At 36.1% G+C, this 24,044-nt stretch overlaps 1 protein-coding gene across 2 annotated transcripts in view; it reads right to left on the bottom strand.

Moving 5' to 3' along the window:
• The window catches only part of CWC27 (CWC27 spliceosome associated cyclophilin), a 199,451-nt gene that overhangs the window by 73,635 nt on the left and 101,772 nt on the right, over positions 1-24,044 (bottom strand). The window contains exons 11-12 of one of the 2 annotated variants that reach the window (XM_066360809.1): positions 19,948-20,051; positions 2,732-3,041 (exon numbers count right to left, since the gene is read on the bottom strand). In XM_066360809.1, the coding sequence (XP_066216906.1) occupies positions 2,878-3,041; positions 19,948-20,051 (268 nt within the window). In that variant the 3' untranslated portion in view covers positions 2,732-2,877. Of the gene's footprint in view, positions 1-2,731; positions 3,042-19,947; positions 20,052-24,044 lie in introns of those variants that run through there. The other variant, XM_066360808.1, reaches the window with a different exon arrangement.

The following is a 24,044-nucleotide window of genomic DNA, read 5'->3' as shown; positions in this document are numbered from 1 at the left end:
GGGACAGACAGACAGGAAGGGAGAGAGATAAGAAACATCAATTCTTTGTGAGGGCACCTTAGTTGTTCACTGATTGCTTTCTCACATGTGCCTTGACTTGGGAACAATAGCAGACTGAGTGACCCCTTACTCAAGCCAGCGACCTTGGGCTCAAGCTAGTGAGCCTGTGCTCAAACCAGATGAGCTCACGCTCAAGCTGGTGACCTCAGGGTTTTAAACCCAGGTCCCCCGGGTCCCAGTCTAACGGTCTATCCACTGCGCCACCACCTGGTCAGGCTACTCCTTGCTTCTTGTCTTTGGGTGCTCATGAGACTCCACCACATGCTTACAGGAATCTCCTTTACTAGCTAGCTAAATGGCTTGGACAATGAAAGCAATGAAGTACAGACTAACACAATACATTATCTTAGATTATTACAGTGAATTAACCCATGAGGTAGTTATTTTCAACATGATGTAAATGAGATTCAGAGAGTTTAAGTAATTTCCTAAGGGAAACAGCTAGTATAAGGTGAAGCCAGGATTAAAACCCAGGTCCTATGTGTCTTAGTTCTGTAAATGCAGGACTAACTGGAACACCAGAGATGAGGAAACCTATTAGGAATTAGTTACAATAATTTAGGAAGAGACAGTGAAAGGCATACTTAGAGCAATGAATGAGGTAACAGGCATGAAAGGACAAGTACAAATATACAGAGTTATCTATATGGTTGGGGAGAGGGGTGAGTAAAGAAGTGGAAGAAGCCAAAGGTGATACTAAAATATTTTAACTTGGCTGGTTGAGAGAACAGTGGTGCCATTAATAATAATGGTAGAAAAATTAGTTTGGGGCTTGTTTTTGTGGGGAAGAAAATTCAGTTAATTTTGGTTACTATTAGCTTTAAGTAAACTTATTTAAGAAGGGAGTTGGAAATGTGGGTCTGTAGCTTAGAAGTAGAAAAAGATTTTTGGAATTATTTTAAATAAGTGGCATCACTGAAGTCTTTATAAACTCACTAAATCATTAATATATACAGGAAAACCAATATTGCATAAGTACAAAGGTCTAAATTAAGAGAAAAAAAGACTATATTTAATTCTAAAAAGAAATTGCTTTAGAGTTCTAATTTTACACTAACTAGTATTTAGTAACAAATTTACTAGACTCAAATGACAAAATGAAGCAAGAAAAACAGTTTAGTTCTATATAGTTAGTGATGCACACACACATACTCAAACTATCTTTACGTGATACTACACCGAGTTAAATTGTATAGCAAAAATACATGGAAATAACACAAAAATGGGACTTGTTCTTATGCCCTGCATTTCTCCGTGGAACTTAAAATTCTTTAACAGACATTATCTCATTGTTTTAAGAACTGTTATGAAACAATCTGACATTTATATAACACCATTCATTTGCAATAATCCCAAAGGGCTTTACAAACCCTGGAAGAACAACTTTGCTCATGTTCAATATGCAACCTCTGAGGAACAGAGGTGGGCTGGGTGGGTAAGAAGTGAACCAGACTGTGGTAGACATTTTGTGGAGCACAGCAGTAACATTATACAACTGTTTAGGAAAGGAAGTGAAAGACATTAAACTAAAACCAAGAAGAAACAAGCAGAAAAGATCCAAAGTAAGATTGCATTACACTTGTTAAATTTCAGGAAAATATTAATACCACAGAACTTAGTCTCATTTTTGTTTTATTCAAATAATACAAAGATACCTTCAAGATTTAAAAAAATTGAGTGTCATCTGCTAAATCAAGAATCCTATTTTCTATAGTGTTTTTTGTGTTGGTAGTGATCTGTTTTCCAATTCCAGGATGCTCAATTATAGTTAATTTTGTGTGTGTGTGTGTGTGTGTGTGTGTGTGTGTGTGTGTGTGTGTGTGTGTGTGTTTTAAAAGGTGTCTCCTCCCCTCCTTTCCCTTTTTGGACTGGGCCCAAGTTTCTGAAAAAAAACAAACAAACACACACCTGGAAAAATTAAAAAATTATTTTTTGTTCAGTTTTATTTTTAATTTAGGGCTCTCCAAAAAAACAGGACCAAGAAGATGCATATATATGTAGAAAGAAATTTATTAAAATACTGTATACTTTACATACTGAAACCTTACAATAAAGAAATAAATATACTAATTTCACAGATGAGAAAACTGATGTGAAAAGAGACCAAAGATAGGTAGGTTTTTGTTTGCCTAGCTTTATTTTTTGACTCATTCTTCTGATAATAGATCCTGTCCCTGATTAAAGATTGATACGTGCTCAATGAATCAGCATCTGTCTCTTGGGAGGTGGGTGCTCAAGAAAGCTAGAAAAAAGCTAGGGTGAGGTGTCTGATTATAGATGCTAGAAAGAGTCTAACGCTCTTGCATCAAAGGTTCTGGAGTGGCACCAGTCTTCCCGCCAAAAGCTATTCAGTGCTTTGTTCCATTCTGTGTGCAGCTACTTGAGAATCCTACCCTGTGGCTTAAATTGTACTTGGTTGTAACCAAGAACATTAAGAAATACACAGATACACCAAATAATTTACCCAAAAGCATAGAGACATCAGTAAAGACACAAACCTAGATTTTTCTGACTTCAAAGGCTGTGCTCTTAACCATGACACCTCACTGGTTTTTGAAAACTGGGATCCTGTAATGTTATCTGCACCAAAAGAAATTATAACATTTTCCTGATTTTATATCTTGGCTTCTTTAGTAAACTTTTTGAAAGTAGTTAAGCTAACATGGAAAATCTTGTAAAATTACTCTATAAAATGTAATTTCATTGTTGAAAGGGAAAATCTTTCATGGGCATATTTGAGTTGGGATATTTGGATGTGATAGAAAAAGGACTGCCAAAGGCATAAGAAAATGGCCTTCGAGCTGTGCTCTTTCTCAATCAGTGATAAGAAATGAGAACAAAACCTTCAGAGAAGCAAGTGAATGAAAGGAACACACTTTCCCTGCAGGTTAATACCAGAGAAAGACTCAAGCATTCAGATTCTTCTAGTCCCATGGTGCTGTGAAATGAGCAAATGAGTCCTCCTGCTTCCGTTTCCTTATCTGTAAAATGAGGGTGGTAGTGTCCATATAAATAGAAATGAAATTACAGTTGGTCTTCCACATCTGCGGTTTCACACCTGCAGATTTAACTAACTGCAGATTGAAGATATTTAGGGAAAAAAGTCCCAGGAACTTCCAAAAGGCAAAACTTGAATTTGCCACTGCTGAGCACTACGCTCAATCCATGCAAATACCTTGATGCAGCCCCAATGAAAACAGTTATATGCAAATACTGTGACATTTTATATAAGGATCTGGAGATTTTGGTATCTGTGGGGGTCCCAGAACCAACCCCCCAGTGATGCTGAGGAACGACTATAAATAATACATATAAAACTTATAGTATAGATCCTGGAACATCGTAAGCAGTTATGAAATGGTAGTTTCTATTATTCTTGTAGCTGTCATTAAATTGAGCCTGGTGACAATGGTTAGGACTTACAGGAAAAGGCTGCTGAAAAAATTCTAGGAATAACAGAAAATTGGAAACCAAAAGGATAAAAATACCTAATGAATAGAAATTTAAAATTTTTTGTATGCATGTGTTTGTTCATCTTGCATTTTTTGTGAAAGGTAACACACATACTGAAAAGTGCAGATTTAAAACTAACTCAATGATTTATCACAAAGTGGACACCCAAGTCAGGAGCTCAAACCCTGCTGGCCCTGCAGAAGTGCTCCTACTGCCCAGCCCGGCCACTGCCTTGTCTCGCCCTCCCCTACAGAAGCAATCACTCCTCTGCCCTTTGTGAGAATCACATCCTTGCTTTATAATTTTACCACTTCAGCATGTTACTAAACAATACTTAACTGTGCCAGTTTTTTCTGTTTTATATAAATGGAATCACATATTTCTTGTGTCTAGCTTCTTTGGCTGGACATTGTATTTGTGAGATTTATTCATGTTGCTGTGTGTAGTTATAGGTCATTCATTTTTACTAGTATATAGTATTCTATTATATGACTTGACCACAATTTTTAACCATTCCACTGTTGATGGATGTTTGTGCTGTTTCTTGTTTTTGGCTGTTCTAAATAATGCTATCAGGAACATCCTTGAACATGCCCATACATTTCTGATCATTATGTACTCAGTGGGTCACAGAGTATGTATATTTTTTACTCTGGCAATAAATGCTTATTGTTTTGTGGAGTGGTTGTATCAATTTACAGTCCCAATACCAGAGGATGACTCCCAATGTTCTACATTCTCACTAACAATATTCTCACTCTTCTGGAGGGTGTCTAGTATTGGTTTCAATTTATATTTTTCAGAGTATACATAAAGTTGAACAAATTTTCTTAGGATTATTGAACACTGGATATTTCTCTTTGCAAAGTGGTTATTAAAGTTTGTTGCCTACTTTTCTTTGAGTTATCTTTCTCATCAATTAATAATAAGTTATTTAGATACTCTGGATATGTTGTAAATATCGACCCCTATTCATTCACTTCAGGGTGTCTTTTGATGAACAGATGTTTTAAATTTTGATACAGTAAAACTTAGCAGATATCATCATACCATTCTGTATATCTGCTGTGTGTTTTTAAGGTACCCTTTATAACAGTACAGTCCTATTTCCAGTGTGCTAGAATGTTTTACAAAAATCATGAACACTGTTGTATTTTATTAAATGCTCTTTCTCCTATTAAAATGATAAAGAAATTTTACTCTTGACTCTAATGCTGAGGTAAATTATATGTTGCTTTTGAATATAAAACCAAACTTGCATTCTTGAAATATTTCCAAATCGTCAGGATGTATAAATATTAAGTATTGAAAATATTGCTTACTTGATATACTAGTATTTTGCTTAGAATTTAAGGAGATTGCAATGTTTTTACTAGGTTTTCTTATCAAGGTTATACTGGCTTCAGAAATTGAAGAGTAAAGTGCTCCTTTTTTCTATGCTCTGAAAGAGTTTCTGTAAGATTGGTGTTATTTGTACAACTCTTAAATTATGGACTTGATTTCTCTAAGAGTAATTTTCAGAATCCTACTTCTTCCTAGATTAGTCTTGGGAAGGTGCATGAGTCTTGTTTTAGGTGCATGAGGTTTTTACAATATCATCTTGAATGTATTTTTGTTTTAGTAGGATCTGTAATTTGTCCTTTTAAAAGCTGTTGATGATTATTTACACCTTTTTTTCTTATTTAGTTTCATTAAGTAAGAATTTACCGATGTGACTTAGTCCTTTAAAAAGAGTAGTGCTTGTCTTTGTCATCTCTATACCATATGTCTGTTTTCTATTACGCTGTTTTTTTGCTCTTTTTTTATTATTTCCTTCTTTCTTTGGATTTAATTTGCTTTTTTCTTTTATAATTTCTTAAGAAGGATACTTTGTCTTTGCATTTCAAGAACAAAGTAAAGATATTTATTTTAAAGACTGCTTCTGATCATTTCACTATCTGAGTCCCTTTAGGACTGTTTCCATTTGTTTCTACTGGGTTTTAGTCAACTGATTTTGTCTCTTTATGTGCCTGGCTATTTTTTACTGTATGCCAGACAATGCATTTGCTGAATTGTTTGTAAAAAAAAAAAGTAACACCTATTTTCCTCCACTGATGATTATATTGACTTCTGCCAGTTCCTGGATCTAACAATTTAGGATCACTTTAATCCAATTTCAGGGATTAAGAAAATTTGAAGCTGTGCCCATACAGGCCTGTCCATTTCCACTTGACCTGTACTAATGCAGACAAGCCTGCAGCCAGCCAGACTCAAAGTGGGAGGGAGTTACAAACATCACCTTTCCAGGCTCTGGACTCCCTTCTCTATCCCCTTTCCTTAAGAGGCTGCTCAAAGCACTGCATTACCTTTCGGACCCACTTCTACACCCTATGAACTCACAGGGTGTGTGTGTTTCCAGTCAAAGCCACCCATTTTCTTTTGCACTTCGAGGACAAATTATTCAAGCAGGTTCCTCCTAAAAGGATTTATGTTTGCTTGTATCCGACTTCTGGGGGCACTAAGGATCCAGGATCATTTCCAGATAAATTCTTGGCTGGAGAATATTGAGGCCACCCAAGCAGGGTAAATTGGGACTCCAAACTGATGGGAAGGCTGCCTGTGGCTACAGTTCCTGGGACATGCTCTTGCCCCCAAATACTCTGTGCTATAATTCAAGATAGACAGTTTTCCTGTAGTCCTCTGATGACAATGAGGTGACTGACTAATCCTCCCTGACACTAAAGATAAGGTTCTCTGGGCTCTAACTATCTAGGATAGTCTTCTACTAGACACCCCTGACCTTGGGAAGACCTTAGGCTTTATATTCCCTCTCTGTGAGACCTTAAAAAACAAGGCTCCAGTTCACCCAGTTCAGCAAACTAGAGTTAAAGCTAGAATTAAAGCTAGACCTGGTGCTCCACTTACTTCTGCTAGTTCACTTCTTTACTCATTCCCTGTTTAAGTACTGCTTGTTTTGTTTTAACAAGTTCATAGAAACATAGGAAAATATATTTTCATATTATATCTAACATTTTTAGTTGTCTTCATGGGGAGGATCAGTTTGGACTCCTAGTCTATGATGTTGCCAGAAATTGATTTTCTATAACATTTAAATTTTTGCGACCCATTCCAAAATTATATCTTTAATTTTTGAAAAGGCACAATATATATGATAACAATTTGCTCTTTAAAGGTCTCTAGGTTTATTAAAGGGGTTTTAGAATCAATTATTCTCACCAAAATTAGAGTGGATTTTAATAAATACCAATGAAAACTTCACAGATTGGATCTACTCAAGGTTGGATCAAACTGAAGAATGGAGCCGTGGATAGAGTACCAGACTGGAAGCCAGGGGGCCTGCGTTCTACTCTTACTCTCTTTGTGACTCTGGGTAAGCCCCCTCATTGGCTGGCCTTTGGTTTACCATGCATAAAATGGAGGGGTAGGATTGGATGCTCCTTTCGGAACTGAAACTCTGACTGTACAGAAGCATGCAATGCAAACAGAGCGTAGTCAAGATAAAAATTTCTCATGCACAAGATATTTCTGAAAGCTAGCCTACTTTCATGTTTTAAACATAGAGCAACATAATGCTTTAAATAAACTTAAATTCTGGTGTGGTCATTTAAAAAATCAATATAAACTACTTTTGTGCTTCAAAATAGATGTTTAATAATTCTTAATATTTTGACATCATGTTAGTTCTGAGAACTTTATTATTTTCTTTGTTCTTTCTGGCATTTTAAATTCTTTAATATAGCTATTAATATAATTTAGGGCTTTTCTGCTTTTTGCATAAACAATTGCTAATATTCTAAAGCAACATCTGTACCATTTGCTATAAGTTGATGTGAAGAATTTTGAAAATATAACCATTAAAAAATGTCAGCATATTGTATGAATTATTTCAAAAAAATCTATCTCATACCACACAGATTACTGTTCAAAGAAAGTTTTAATGCAACATATTCACAGGTTTAGACTATAAAGTTGTGAAAAAAATAGCTTTTTCGAATTTGATTAAGTGCTGCAAAATGTTGAAGAAACTCAGCACTCGAATTATATATTTGATGTCATTTTTGGCAAAGCCTCAGAAAATGTCACATAAAAGAAAAACATCATACTTAAAATAAGGTCTTGATAGCAGTCTGGAATAGTTAACTCCATTCCTAAATGGGAATGCTGGTTGTAATCAAACTTTTAATGATGGTATTAGTCCCCCTGCTGAGAGACATCTAAATACCAAACAAAATAAAGAAAACAACATATGTGTGTGTGTGTGCCCGCGCGCGCACACGGACAAACACACACACACACACACACACCCCTCACCTCTTTTACTTTCTAAAGTGGCCAAATTGGTAATTGTTTTATTTCAGGCTTCAAATATCTAAGGTAATTTATAATGCTTCCTTGCAGATTATCAGTGGCCACTTGAGAAGTGAAGAGGTAGCAGGCTACCAGGCAATGAGAGTCAGGTTTTTGTTGTTTTGCTTGAATTTCTGAGAGGTAGAAAGAATTCCCATTAGCAATGGAGGATAAGTCCCTGAGTGTCAGTACCCTCAGTCTTCTAATCCTAGAGCTGAAAATGGTAGAAATTTTTCATCTCTTAACTACATTCATGCAGTCTTGACATCCATTGTATTCCCTATCTTATTCTGGTATGAGAGAATTAAGAGGAAGAGATACCTCTAAAAGCAAGTTGTCTATTAAAAGTTATTGGCCAATTTCATTTGAAACGTTTTTTTTAAAAAGCATATTACAAACAAGATTATAATAAAATAACATTATGAAAAAGACTACACATGTGTATTTCTGGCATAATGATGAAAAAGTCCAGAAAAATAAATATGAAGTTAACTACAGTTGTCTTTGGCAGAATTATTACAGGATTATCTTTCTTTCTATCTATATGCTTTTCTATTTGATAATTTTTGCAAAAGACATATTTTAGTTTTATAATTGGAAGAGATAATATAGTTTTTTAAACTGTGATTGCCAAAAATTAATACTTACCTGTATCAATTAACAAACATATTTTTCTTAGGAATGGAATTGATATTAATAATAAGACAAACTGAAGTTATGACAAATATAGCTAAAGGCCCGTGTTAAATTTCCTACATTGGAATTACATCAATCATCAGGCAGAAAGAATGCTTATTAAAAAACTATATAAAGATAGTGAAGGGTTCTTAGAGCTGAGTCCTAAGCTACTTTTGAAGTTCTGCAAGATGGTACAGAATTCAAGAAATATAAAAATATATGAATTGGTTAGAATTTATTTTTTATTGCACATAAAAATTATGCCCATATTGTACATTTCTAAAATAAGTTTCAGCAAGATTTGCTCTTGATGGCTAGTGAGAAAGTTTGAGATAGACTGTCCAAAAAAAGAACAAAGGACTTCATGGACTCTCAAAATAGAGATGCTCATCTCTTATCCACCTTACCAAAAGATTAAATCATTTGTCTAATTGTGAGGGTATGTATATTTTTACACTTGTCATATACCTTTAAAAGTTTTTATTATTTAAAAATTATATTTTTGAAAGATATGTGGTTAGGAGTGTGCTTTCTGGCAAATGAGCGTAGTAACATGTATATAGTAAAATTTCCCTGAAGAGACCGATGGTCTCGACTACAAAAGGAAGATCTGTTTTTCCAGGACTTCCAGGGAACAGGATGTTCCACATTACTGAACATTTCAGATAAGAGACTCTTATCTTTAATTGATTAAAATGATTAAAAAATTTTTTTTACTAAGTAGGTTAGAATCAATCATTGCCTTATTAAACAATCATAAATACCATCTAAACTTTTCTTAATGAATCAGGGCCATTATGATGAGCATTTGACATGTGCTCTCAGAATATAATGGAGTTATCATCTACCACAAATGATTCCATAATATTCCACTCCTATGTTCTTGTGTTTCCCTACCCAGTAGTATCAAGTGGTCAGCTATCACCTCTTGCTGTTACCAAAAAGAATGTCCCTAGCTGTGCTCTTCTCTCTCACTTTTTTAGCCCAATAATATAGTAGGTGAGAGAATCCATAGGCCAGTCCCTGCCCTTGCCTTTCTTTTGCTTGTTCATTTATTTATTTTTTAATTCTTGAAATATAGAAATTATATAGTCATAAATTTTATGAATTTTCCCTTTTAAGGGGTGCTCTCCCTCACTTTTATTGCTCTTTAGTCTGTTTTGAACTTAGATCCAGATAATTTGTTAGCACCGTGCTGACAATAAGAAATAAACAGAGTACTACTGATGGCTGGTCCAAGAGGCTTTCTATGCGTCCAGGGCATATATACTGTCACTTTTCTGGGTAAATAACATTAAAAGTTAGTACACGAATTAAAAGTAGACTACAGGAAATAGGTCTGAAACTTCTGGCCTCCAAGAAAAAATGATGATTCAAGAGTACCTGAAAAAAGTGAACTGATTTGAAATAAGGATTTTTGCTTAGTTTGCTTAAAAAGAAGAATTAATTCTACAAGGTATGAGGCACAACACAGAGCTAACATTCCAGAGGGATTTCTGTCTCTTATAAAAATCAAGATTAAGCTTCTTTAACATTATAAGTTTATATAGATGAAAATTAGTAAAAAAATTATATACTCTCACAACCTATCAAACCCGAGGGGCCCTAGTCTGACTTAATCCAGCATTAAAGAGATAGACTGAAGAAACCTGAAATGGCCAGCGCAATCTGAGAGGTTCCTCAGGGATGTGTTTCATGAAGAGGCTTTAAAATTCTTTCTTGATTTACAAGCTCAGATTGCTCTTCCTCCTCCAATTTCCGGCAGTACTCATAGAGCAGGTATTGTGTGCTTAAAGCTTTGAAAAGAAGCTCTGACACCTTATCTCCTGAAAGCTGATTAAGAATATGTCCAAACCTGTATCTCTATGAGACTATATTCAGTTTGTTTCTAGTTTTGATATGATGAAACTTCAAGAAACCTGGACAGTATCTAGAGATGTATTTAACAAAAAGGATTATATAGTTTATTAAAGAATTTGACAGAGCCAACAAAGGAGGAAACAAACTCTATCACCAATTTATTACCCCTCACAAAAACCCTGTGCACAGACCTGGATGATTTATTTACAGTGGGATAACAGAGATTCCCAGGCTGTAAACAGGACAAGTTTTGACAGTAATGGTATCTAAAGTTTTGACAGTGCTGGTATCTAAAGTAAAACACCACATTTCTCTCTCTCTCTTTTTTATTTTTTGTATTTTTCTGAAGCTGGAAACGGGGAGAGACAGTCAGACAGACTCCCGCATGTGCCCGATCAGGATCCACCCGGCACGCCCACCAGGGGCAACGCTCTGCCCACCAGGGGGCGATGCTCTGCCCCTCCGGGGCGTCGCTCTGTCGCAACCAGAGCCACTCTAGCGCCTGGGGCAGAGGTCAAGGAGCCATCCCCAGCGCCCGGGCCACCTTTGCTCCAATGGAGCCTCGGCTGCGGGAGGGGAAGAGAGAGACAGAGAGGAAGGAGAGGGGGAGGGGTGGAGAAGCAGATGGGCGCTTCTCCTGTGTGCCCTGGCTGGGAATCGAACCCGGGACCACATTTCTTGTTTACCTGAATTGGGGTGTTGGGACCTACTGCAGACTCTGTATTCAACTAAGATATGTAACTCTTGAATTTTAGAGTCAAATTTCATGCTACTATAAAAAGCTCTAATTATATGACTATAATAATGGTTTTACTCCTTGACATTCTATTTCATTTACTGAAACCTTCTTTTACACAGTATCTAAAGTTTTCAAAAAGTAAATAGATGGTAAACCAATGACAAAAATTTTGAGGTCATATTTAGATAATGCTTTCTTCTTATATAGAGGTATCATCATATCCATTATTTGACAATAACCTTATGACATAGGAATATCAGATCTTCAGATTTACTGGAAAAACTGAAAATGCATGGTCCTATGTACACTTTTATTGCAGAGAAAAGCTTTTTTATAGGGATATTGATGTCAGCATCATGACTGAGACACTTCCTCTGTCTTTCCTCTCTAATATACAACTAGTAGGACATCTATTACTCAACAAAGATTCTTCTGCTCAACACACTAGAATGCCTGAGAGATCTACACATCTGTACATCTGAATGTTGGTGGACTGAAATGCACAGAGAAGACAGAACTGGAACAAAGACAGGGACAGTTCCCACAATCCTGGTTCCCCTGTCATGGTGACTGAGCCTGTAGCCTAGAGAGTGCAGTAGCAGCAGTAGAGACAGAGCCTATAACTCCATACCCCCTCCCACAGCCCCAGCAAAAAAAAAAAAGGACAGCATCACCATCAGCATCCATGACTCCAGCCCTCCGCCGCAATGGCAATGCACCACCCAAGAACCTGGCAGCAGGAGCAGTGTATGACACCCTGGCCTCCTGGCCACCATGGCACCAGAGGCCATAGGGAACTGGGCAGCAGCAATGGGAGAGGTTGGAAGCCGGGTTCCCCCCAGTCCTGTTACCTGTTCCATCTTTTCACTACAGCAGAGTTGCCTGAGATCCAGACAACCCTGGACACAGTAGGGGCACATGCCATCACTATAACCCTGGTGGTGGCACTAGTGATCATGGCAAAACCCACAACCATGGTAACACCAGGAGCAGCAAGGCACCAGTGACCCTGAAGGCACAAGCAGCAATGAAGAGGGCACCTATGATACCTCTGGCAGAGGTGGTGGAACATGGAGAGTGCTGGCTCTCAAATATAACTAGAGCCAACTCAGGTAAGAGAAACCAAAAACTTGTGCTATATAGAAAGTGTCACCTACTGGAAAATAAAGTTCTCTAAATTATTAAAATGAAAACAAAGCTGAACTTAAATAAGAAAAGTATTCACCACTTCAAATGTGCTAGCAGAGGAATAACTCATCAAGCACCATAAATAATCACAGTAACAGGATATCACAAAAGTAAAGTGATAATTCTCCAAAAACCAAACTCAAAATTCTAGAAGATTCTGATCTGAATGATTGAGTTATAAAGAAACTCAGTGAGATACAAGAAAACTAGGAAATGTAATTCGATGAGTTCAGGAATAAAGTTAATAAACAGAAAAATAAATAAAAGGGGTACTTTACCAAAGAGATTGAAACTCTAAAAAAGAACCAAACAAATTCTGGAGCTGAAGAATTCAATAAATGAGATGAGGAATGTATTAAGAAATCATTAGAAATAGAGCAGACCATATGGAAGAGAGAATTAGTAGGCTCGAGGATGGAAATCTAGAAATTATTCAGGTGGATGACAACTAAGTTTTTTTAAAAAATAAAAAGAACTCCACAAGAACTGTCTGACTTCATTAGAAAGAGTAACATACAGATAATGGAAACTCCAGGAGAAGGGAGGAAGAAGGGAACGGAGAGACTATTTAAATAAATAATAGATGAGAACTTCCAAATCCTGGGGAAGGGACTGGAAATACAAGTAAAAACCCAATAGACCACCTAATTATCTCAATGCAAAAAGATCATCTCTAAGACACATTTGTATTAAAAAAGTAAAAAAAAAAAGAAAGAATTCTAAAGGCAGCCATGGGGAAAATGATAGTAACCTACAAAGGGACCCCTATCAGGCTATCTTTAGATTTTTGAATGGAAATTCTACAGGCCAGAATAGAGCTGAATGACATATTCAAAATACTGAAAGATTAAAAAGTGTCAGCCAAGAATAATCTAACCAACAAAGTTACACTTCAAATACAAAGAAGAAATAGACTTTCCTGGACAAACACAAGCTAAGGGCATTCACCACAATACATGCTTTATAAGAAATGTTGAAAGGAACTCTTCTACTGGAAATAAAGAAGCAAAAAGTAATAAAACTTTGGCTAAAATGATAAACAGAATCAGAAAATTGCAACTCTATTACAGATTAGAATGTTAAATATTGAAGCTACTTTAATTTGGTAATAAACATACAACATTAAAAAAAGGATAATGTGGGCTCTGACCTGTTGGCTCAGTGATAGAGTGTCGGCCCAGGGTGTGGATGTCCTGGGTTTGATTCCTGGTCAGGAAACAGAGGAGATGTACCCATCTGCTTCTCCACCCCTCCCTCTTCTCGCTTCTCTCTCTCTCTCTCTTCCTCTCTCTCTCTTTTCTCCTCCTGTAGCCATGGCTTGATTGGAGCAAGTTGGCCCTGGGCGCTGATAACTCCATGGCCTCCATCTCACATGTTAAGAAGAGCTCAGTTGCTGAACAACAGAGCAAAGAAACAACATCCTAGATGGGCCGAGCATTGCCCTCTAGTGGGCTTGCTGGGTGAATCCCGGTCAGGCCACAAGTGGGAGTCTGTCTGTGCCTCCCCTCCTCTCACAGAATTAAAAAAAATAATAATAATTTATGGCAACAAAAAAGTTAAAATGGGAGGAAGAAAAGGACAAACTTGTATAGGTAAATAAAGATAAGATGCTCTCAGAAGAAAAAAGACTATTTTGGATATGAGATGTTTTACATGAAACTCACAGTAACCATAAAATAAAAATCTAGAGCAGAGACACAAAATATAAACAAAAGTAAACAGAAAAACATAAAAAAAAAACAACCTATAAAAGTAGACAGAAACACCTGGGGGAAAAATGGAGCTATAGAACAATCAGAAAACAAATGATAAAATGGCCGTAGTACACCCTCATGTATCAGTAATCACCCTAAATGTAAATGGACTGAAACCACCAATCAAAAGGCAGAGAAGCTGGATAAATGACAAAACGTGATCTAACTATATGCTGCCTTCAGGAAACTCTCTCAGCTCCATTGGTGTTAAAAAGATCAATATGGTGACTCAATTTTAGGTGTATGCTTTCTTATTAGGCAAAGATTTTAGGAGGGTTAGGGTTATATATGAATATTCCTTTGGGGGGAAGCTTTGTTGAGGCATAACAGATATACAAAAAAACTGAACATGTTTAGATGTGTACAGTTTGATGAGTTTGGACATGTGCCTATACCCATGATCCTATAACCACAATCATGTAATATCACATGGCAATGCCTTTAGGATTGTTCAATTGTATAGAGCCCCAAGTATTTATTAACATAGAAGCAACAATCTCTTTTTCAAGTGAATTTAAATTATTTTATTTTGTCATAATGGAAGTGAGTAACAATAAAAAGCAAATACAGTAAAACATAAAAAATAGAAATAGCAGACCTTATTTATCTTTAAATTTATATATAGAGAAAAAAATAGTTCTTTATTTTAAAGTAATTTGCCTTAAGTGATAAAATAGATTTAGAATCACACTATGGTTAGAACATAAATTCCCATTTAGCTATACAAATCTGGCCCAGAAAATTGGGTAAAGATTATAAAACCAAAGGAATATTACTTTCCAATTGAAGGTGATTTCCTAAGACAACAGAAGCCCTGAAGAAAGGATTATGCCTGTCAGAGAGCACAGGCTACATGGGATACTGCTCTTCACTGAAGAAGGGCAGAGCTAGGTACTTTGATGCATGGACTTTAGAACACAAAGCGTTCTTGTTTTTATGGGTTTCTTCCCAAGTGCTTTTAATCCTAGGATAATACATTAAATTCTATAATGAGGTGTCAATGGTGAGCAAGTATTAGACTTGCCAGATGAATTCATAAAATCAGGAAATAATACTACAGGAAGCTTTACTTAAGATGGTATACAGTCCACATGCACATCCCTTTTAAGAAAAATATGATTATAGAAATGCAACTGTAACAATACAAGAAAGAAAAGTTTATTTTGAGATATTATTTTGTCATACTTATATGCAGTCATACTAATTACAGGCTTTAACTGCAACTAACACAGTATTAAATTTTATATTTTCAGTTTGTAGAATTTGATTAAAAAACAAAATAGAACCACAAATAGCTACATTTTCTCTTCCAAATATAAAACTATTTTTTTATATAGCAGTGTAAATTTATTAAAAGTTTTCTCATTATGTAATTTCTTTTTTTTGACAGAGACAGAGAAAGAGACAGAGAGAGGGACAGATAGGGGCAGACAGGAAGAGAGAGAGATAAGAAGCATTAATTCTTCGTTGCGGCACCTTAGTTGTTCAATGACTGCTTTCTCATATGTGCCTTGACTGGGGTGGGGGACTACAGCAGAGTGAGTGACCCCTTGCTCAAGCCAGCAACCTTGGGCTCAAGCCAGTGACCATGGGGTCATGTCTATGATCCCAGCTCAAGCCAGCAACCCTGTGCTCAAGCTGGTGAGCCTGTGCTCAAGCCAGTGACTTTGGAGTTTCAAACCTGGGTCCTCTGTGCCCAAGTCCAATGCTCTATCCACTGCACCACGACCTGGTCAGGCTCTAATTTACTTCTTATAGAAACCTGAGAGGTGCAAGGCATTTTATAAGAAAACTGAGTCACAAAGGTTTAAATAACTGCATTGCTAGTAATTAGAATTAAGAGTCTTAGTACTTTCCTGCTTATTTTTTGAGAAAATACAATACTCCAAAGCATTCTTATAAATATTAGTGTTACATATAATGACCACCAAGTATTGTCAAAATTACTATTAAAAATAAAATTAATATTAAAAATAAAATTAATATACTTTTATTCTCTTTATAGTCACAGATGTGGTGGTATATGTATCCAGATAAAAGTTCATATGAAAGATAAGTATATATAATATAACAATTTACTACAGATCACAAGGATCTTTTATTTTTGTATTTTGCTGAAGTGAGAAGTAGGGAGGCAGAGACAGACTCCCGCAGGCACCCAACTGGAATCCACCTGGCAAGCCTGCTAGTGGGCGATGCTCTGCCCAGCTGGGGTGTTGCTCTGTTACAACCGGAGCCATTCTAGCACATGAGATGTAGGCCATGAGGCCATCTCAGTGCCCGGGCCAACTTTGCTCCAATAGAGCCTTGGCTGCAGGAGGGGAAGAGAGAGACAAAGAAAAGGAGAGAAGGGAGGGTGGAAAAGCAGATGGGTGCTTCTCCTGAGTGCCCTGGTCAAGAATCGAACCTGGGACTTCCACCTGCAGGGCCTACATTCTACCACTGAGCCAACTGGCCAGGGCCACAAAGCTCTGTTTAATATTGATTATCTACTTCTAAGTTTATTGGCTAATTAAATTGCTAGATATAGCATATCATGTTCAAAAAAGCAAATCATCCAGAGTTGCCATAATACTCAGATAATTTAGTCTTGGACTAAAATGAAGTGCTTTAAAAAAGCCTGATATGTAGCCATATAGCCCAATCAAAAAACCTTTCCTGAATAGGTTTAGGAGGGTATTCAGCTCAACTGATGCATGAACTTACAAAGCCATGGCCAAATAACACTTTCCAATGACTATTTATGTGATAATCTTACTATATAAATGCTTATGAAAATCTTTGGATCTGCTCCCAGAGTTTACATAGTTCCAATCTTGGATATCTATTGGCTGCTGGAAAGATCGGCTAAGTTCTAACTAATTTCAGATATTCAAGGATATCTGAAATTCTATAATACTTTGTTTCCACAATGCTATGCAGTGAGATAGCTTATGGTATCATTTTCCATCTTGGGGAAAGATGGACTATTAGACTTAAAAACTGCACAGAAATATGTGATTATCAAATAAAATATGAGCTCACTGAAACTCACAAATCTTGTACACTAAATAATTTCTTACCACCTTATCAGATTTCTTATCACTTTATCAATTTTAAAAGAGCAAAGTAACTTTAGAGAAAATGGAATCCTAAGACAAAGGTAATCCACACTGCATCATAGACAGGAGTTAAAAATGAATTTTGTTAAGCATTCTAAGAAGATAGTGACAGTCCAATATTGCTCCTAGTAATAATCTAAAGAGTATTAGAATCAATAAATAAAATGGACACCTTAGTGTTCACATCTTGGTTTCTAAATACAAACTCCAACAAGAGAAGCAACAGTTCCTCTGAGAAGTGCTTGATTCCAAGGGCACAGAAGGCAAAATACAAGATCAACCTGGATGATCTTGAGCCAGAAAGTAAGGAAGGACTCAAAGAATGGGAGCAAGATGAAAGAATAGAGGCCAACCAGGAAGAGGCACTAAATAAATAAATAAATAAATAAGAGTTTTTCTTACAGAAGAATTACAAGTAATAAAAGTAGTAAGGCCCTGGCCAGATAGCTTGATTGGTTAGAGCATTGGCCTGAAGCATGGAGGTCGCCAGTTTGATCCCCGGTCAGGGCACGTACAGGAACAGACCACTGTTCCTGTCTCTCTGTGTCTGTCTCTTTCTCTCTCCCTTCCTCTGGCTAAAATCAATAAATTAAAAAAAAAAAGTAATAAGAATCGGGGAAATAGGCACCATTACAACACCACAGTGAATAACGGTTGCCTATAGGCTAGATCCATCCATGGAGGCTAAAATTAGTGGGGGAAGCTTGAAAAGAAACAGACTATTTATATAGTCTCAAAGTATCTTCCCTCAAATACTTACAATCTAAAAAATAATAATAATTTTACAGTGTAGCAACTCAGCAGACATCACTTTATGTCATCATGGTAATATCACCAGTAAAAAGACAATAGACATTCTTGTTAGCTTTGATTTCATGCACTGGGAAGAACTAGCACTTATGTGGCAGTCTTGCCAAAAAAATGTATAACCTCAATCTAATCACAAGAAAACACCAGACAACTTCAAGGTGAGATATTCTACAAAATACCTAATAAGGACTTTTCAAAGTGTCACGGTCATGAACGGAAAAAAAAAAAAAAAAGACTTAGGAACTGTTGTAGATCAAGGAGAGTAAGGAGACAGGATAGCTAAATGCAGTATGGAATTCTGGGTGGAATCATACAACAGGAAAAGGATATTAGTGAAAAAAATGGTGAAATTCTAATATGGTCTACATATTAGAAAACTATATCAACACTAATTGCCTGGTTTTGATCACTGTATTATGGTTACACAAGACCTTAACATTAAAGGTATAAGGGAAGTCTCTATAATTTCTGTGACTTGCCTGTAAACCTGTTTATTTCAAAGTAAAACAAACAAACAAAAAATAAAAAAACTCATTCTAAGACTAGAAGAAAAATAATAGCAACCATGACCCAAAATATTTGGAAGCTAATTTTAACTGTCATTCAGATTTAGGGAATATCCAGGTATTTGGATGATATAAAGAAAATTAAATTCAGAAAAAGAGTTGTTAATATAATTCTTCTAATTATGGCAAAAAAATTTTTAACATGGCTAATTGTTGCATAAATAGATTAAAATGAGTTCCATAAGAATCTTCTTCATGTTCAGAAATTATTCTTTAAAGCTCAAATCTTTCTTTACCTACTTTTAGTCAATATTTCAAAAGCAGAAAATAGCCCCGGACAGGTAGCTCAGTTGGTTCGAGAGTGTCCCGATACGCCAAACTTGTGGATTTGATCCCCAGTCAGGGCACATACAAGAATCACCCAGTGAATGCAGAAATGGAACAATAAATTAATCTCTCTCTCTCTCTCTTCCTTCCTCTCTCTGTACAATCAATCAATAAAAACATTTTTTAAAGTGATAAAGACAGCACTGTTTATGTCTAATTAAGGCCCTAACCATACATCGCTATTACAGTAATTATTAATTTTCAATTTTATCTCTCCTTCTAGATCATGAATCCTGAGGGTTAACAGCACACCCCTAATCCAGCATGGTTCTCCAGATATGTGGTACTAATAATTATTAGCTCAAAATGAACAAAAATTTTCTTTCTAGTTGAAAGGACTTACTCTCATATATTTAAAATGCTTTTAATTACAAGAAACAATCACCATGGAATTTATGATTGTAAAAAGAAAACAGATTTGGAAATTGCATATTACATGCTTTATTACTGAAACTGTTTTAAACTAAAGAGCTTTAGTGAAATAGCTTTTTTTAGAATTCTAGCTTTATAAAAATAATAGTGAAATAAAGAACATATTTAATCTGTACACAAATCAGGGTATTATTTTGATCAACTTTTGCTCAGTTTTATCAATATTTAGATTTTCTGTATCTAAACATAAGACTCAAAAATGAACAGGAATCTATATTTAATACTACTCAAATGAATGCACAACTGTTTATACAAGTATCAAACATAGAACTTAAATACTTTTCTTAGATGTTTTAAAGGATATGTATACAAAAAACAAACAATTCCATTCTGCACCCCGTACCCTTCTAGATAAGTGCTATGGCAACATCTAAATTTTGTCTGATGTTAAGTACATTTTTTTAAAAATTTAGAAACAATAGTTATGATCACATTTGATTGCATTTGCTTCTCAGACAAAAGTCCTAGGTGGAAATTTATTTTATTGGCTGTCTAAAGAAAGTATTTTAAAAATGCAAAATTCCACCCAAGAAGGAAGGAAGAGAAAAGGAGGAGGAAAGAAGGAAGGAAGAGGGAAGAGAGGGAAGAAGGAAAAGTACCAAGTAAAAACATAGCCTAATAAATGCCCTTACCTTCACTTCTGCTTTCTGCTTGTTTTGCTGCATTTTCTATTTTTTTTTGTTTTGCTGCTAAGAGTTCCCGCTTTAGCTGTCTTGCTTCTTTTCTGAGCTCTTCACTATAAAGCAAAAACAATTATGTCAGTATATAATATACTATAATATACTGAGAAAGTTGTTTAGCAGAAACAAATAATCCTGGTTTTCAGGTACACTAAGAAAAACAATGTGAATAATGTAGTTCATTTCATTTCTGTGTATGTGTATTTATGCAAACATACTTAAAGGATATTTTTTAAGTTGTAATTTTTCATAATAGCAATATAATGTGAATTATTATAAAATATACCACCTTTCAAGTACATCAAACAAAAGTAGTTAAGTGATAAAAGACCCATTGTTCTCCCTCTAATTTACTTGCAGATTTAACATTCTAGTTTCAGTTTAATAATATATGGAGATCCAAATCAAAGGAAAATTTTAATATAAGTACTATTCACTAAACCTGGGCATACACAAAAACAGTTGGCTTTAAAACTCACCGAATTCCTGAACTGGCACAAATAACTACCATTTATTAAGGAATTATTACAAACTAGTTGCAGTGCTAAAATTTTTATAAACTCAATTCTTAAATTCAATTTTAACCCATTTAATACCACAATTTGGCAAATAATTTCCACTTCTCTGAAAACTACAGGACTGAGGTACTGTGTTGACAAATACAATCGTACATTAAAGGCAAACTGAAAGGTAAATGGAGACTTCACTGTAAGTTAAGTAGAAACAGCTACGTGACTTGTTTCTACAGGCCAGTTTTAGGACGGGAAAGTCAAATTCATGCCTTGCAAAAAATTATTAACTACCATGTGATGAACCCTTAAGGTCACTTGTGAATAGTCAAAACTATGCATTTTATATCTATGAATGTCAAACATCCATTCTATTTTCAAATAAAGCTAGAGTCGATCGCAGAGAATGAGAAAGCTCTATAGCCCAAGCAGGCAGGTCATTATGGAAATGGTTCCAACGACACTCACGCCAAGGTTTAGCGAAATCTTAAGTCTAAATAATTCTATACTGATTCAACCTTTAGTTCTTCCTCCTTATCTCCAAAACTAATTACCACTGTCTTATAAGAGTCACCAAACTAACAGGTCTTACAATGTGTATGACTCATTCTTTTTATCTTTCCCACAGCAAACACACACAGCCATATTTTATAACTGCTTGGTCTCCAAGATCCTGAATTCTGCAACTTCCCACTCTGATCGACATCTACTACCTTTTTAGCTTTCTCACTCATTCATACTGAACCTGTGCACACTCATAATAATGAAAGCTAAATCCTTAATTGTAGTTCTTGGTCGACTGGCCCTATTCTAACCCAATTGGCTTTCTATCCATTCTGGATGCTATGGTCAGCCATTTCACTGGTGTGTTCAACTGTATCCTTACTTTTTTTTACTTGTTTATGAATTAGATACAGTACATCATAATCACCTAGAAAAACTTGTTAAAATGTGTTACAGAAGACAAACCTCCAGAGAATATGATTTCTTTATATGTTGGATATGACCTGGGAATTTGCCCTTGTGACAGTTTCCCCAGGTGACTCCATTATGCACTCAGGTTTAGGACCCATTGCATTAGGACCTTACTATAGAAATTATCTTCTCTTTCTTACAACTTTAAGCACTGCTGCTTCAAAGATCCTTTTATACAGCCAACAAATATGCTCACATTTTCCTGGACTCTGCTCCAGTCAAGTGATTATTATCTTCCCAAATGGACTTCTTGCTTGAAAGAACAGTTTATATACACAGCCTACTTCATCAACCTACAACTTCCTAATCTCTTGCAATCAATCCTTCTTGTACTCTACTAAGACTGCTTCTGTATCAACCAAATTCAATGGGCTTTTCTCAGTCCTCCTCTTCCTCTCTGGCTATCATTCAATGACATTAACCACTCCTTCCTTCTTGAAATTCTATCCTAATCAGACTTATCTGCCACTTAGGAGTCTTGGTTCTCCAATTCTCCTTCTCCTAGTTACACTTTCTCTTCTTGTCCTATACTTGTTAGCATTTTTCTCATTTCTACACCCTGTACAGTGGTATTTTTATCTAATCATCACATAACATCAGATATCACCTTTACATAGGTTAGTTCCAAATCTAGATGTTTTGCTCTAATTTTGGTCCTGCATTTCTAACTATCTATTACAAATTTCCATATATATTAGTGCTGTCTAACAGAATTATAACGTAAGACACATGTGCTATTTTAAGTTTCCTAGCTGCCACATTAAAAAAAAGTGGCAAACTTAACTATGTCGTGCCTGAATAGTCAGGTTTTTTATTCTTCCCTCGAAGATCTCTGTTGTGGGTGTTGATAGTCCTATTTTCTGCTGCTTTGTTTAATATATAGTGTTTCCTTTATTCCTCCTACCTCAATGCTCCACTCATATTTCAGGCTGGGACCTACTCCTAATTTAGAGCTCTCTTTCCCCCTTTTGCCAACTTCTATTATGAATCTACCTTTGCCACCCAGCTTAGTGTATCCCAAGGTTCTCTTTACCAAGCCACAGTTGCAGAGCTCCAGGGAAAAGCAACCTGGTCTCATCTCTCCAGGCAAAGGAGAACAGAAGCTACATCTCCACACATGCTGCAGATGGCTTTTCCAGTCTACCTGAATCATTACCAGCTAGAAGCAGCGGTCATTGGGCCTTGGATGTGAGCTGCAAAGTATAGAATTGTGACAACAATTCTAGTGCCATGCGGACTTTTCCTGGACTCCTGCTCCTTGTGACAGCTCCTAACAGACTGAATTGGGGTTGGGTTGCATTTTTCAGGGATTTGGCATGGTGTTGGAGCCAACTTGGACTTGGTGAACTTGTTAAGGACACTACTCTTTTATGGATTCTTGCTGTATTGGCCAAGAGTTTGCTTAAAGGCTTTAATCACTGTAAAAAAAAAAATAGAAGACTGGATAAAGAAGATGTGGCACATATACACCATGGTATACTATTCAGCCATAAGAAATGATGACATCGGATCACTTACAACAAAATGGTGGGAGCTTGATAACATTATACGAAGTGAAATAAGTAAATCAGAAAAAAACAAGAACTGCAGGATTCCACACATTGGTGGGACATAAAAACGAGACTAAGAGACATGGACAAGAGTGTGGTAGTTATGGGGGCGGGGAGGGAAGGATGGAGGGGGGGGAGGGGCACAAAGAAAACTGGATAGAAGGTGACGGAGGACAATCTGACTTTGGGTGATGGGTATGCAACAGAATTGAATGACAAAATAACCTGGACATGTTTTCTTTGAATATATGTACCCTGATTTATTGATGTCACCCCATTAAAATTAATAAAAATTTATTTATTTAAAAAAATTGCAAAAAGAAACAGGTTAAATTAATACCCAAAATGGTTTTCAACATGCAACCAATATAAAAATATCAATACAATATTTTACATTCTTTTTTAGTTCTAAATCTATAAATCTGGTGCATACATCTCAGTTCAAACTAGCCACATTTCAAGGGCCTACATCTAGAGAAATAGCAAGGCTAGATGACATAATAATTAAATATGTCCCATATGACACAATAAAATAATTTTCAAACTTCAAGTCATCTCCTTCCTGCCTAAACCTGCTTCTTCTCTGAAGTCCCTATTGGATCATGGAACCGTTTCCTGTTATGACCAGACTTTAGAATCCCTCTGGGCTGCTCCGCTACCTTCACTGAGTTGCACTAAAGTGGCCAGTGCCTATCCTCTCTCACACACAGTGTTCTTCTCAGCTCTTACCATTGCTGCCTTGTTTGGGCTCTCATTACGTTCTTCTTAGAGAAATGGAATTATTTCCTGCTCCTTGAATTATATAAACACAGGGAATAGCAACCACATCTTTGCTCTGTCCAGTAAATATGCTTATCGTCTTATTATACTGATTAAAAATTTTTTTACGTTGGTAAGTATTTCAGAAATTTAGATAATGTTTGTGATGACTAAGGTCTTTGAGGGGAAGATAATTTTGAAGGTTGAAGAGGAAATGTTGCATGATGGGTGAACAAGCCAGTTATAGAGTAATTAA

Source organism: Saccopteryx leptura, chromosome 1, assembly GCF_036850995.1.
Source record: "Saccopteryx leptura isolate mSacLep1 chromosome 1, mSacLep1_pri_phased_curated, whole genome shotgun sequence".
In the NCBI taxonomy this organism is placed as follows: Eukaryota; Metazoa; Chordata; class Mammalia; order Chiroptera; family Emballonuridae; genus Saccopteryx; species Saccopteryx leptura.
Note: the sequence above shows the minus strand (reverse complement) of the source record. Positions and strands in the feature narration are given on the sequence as shown.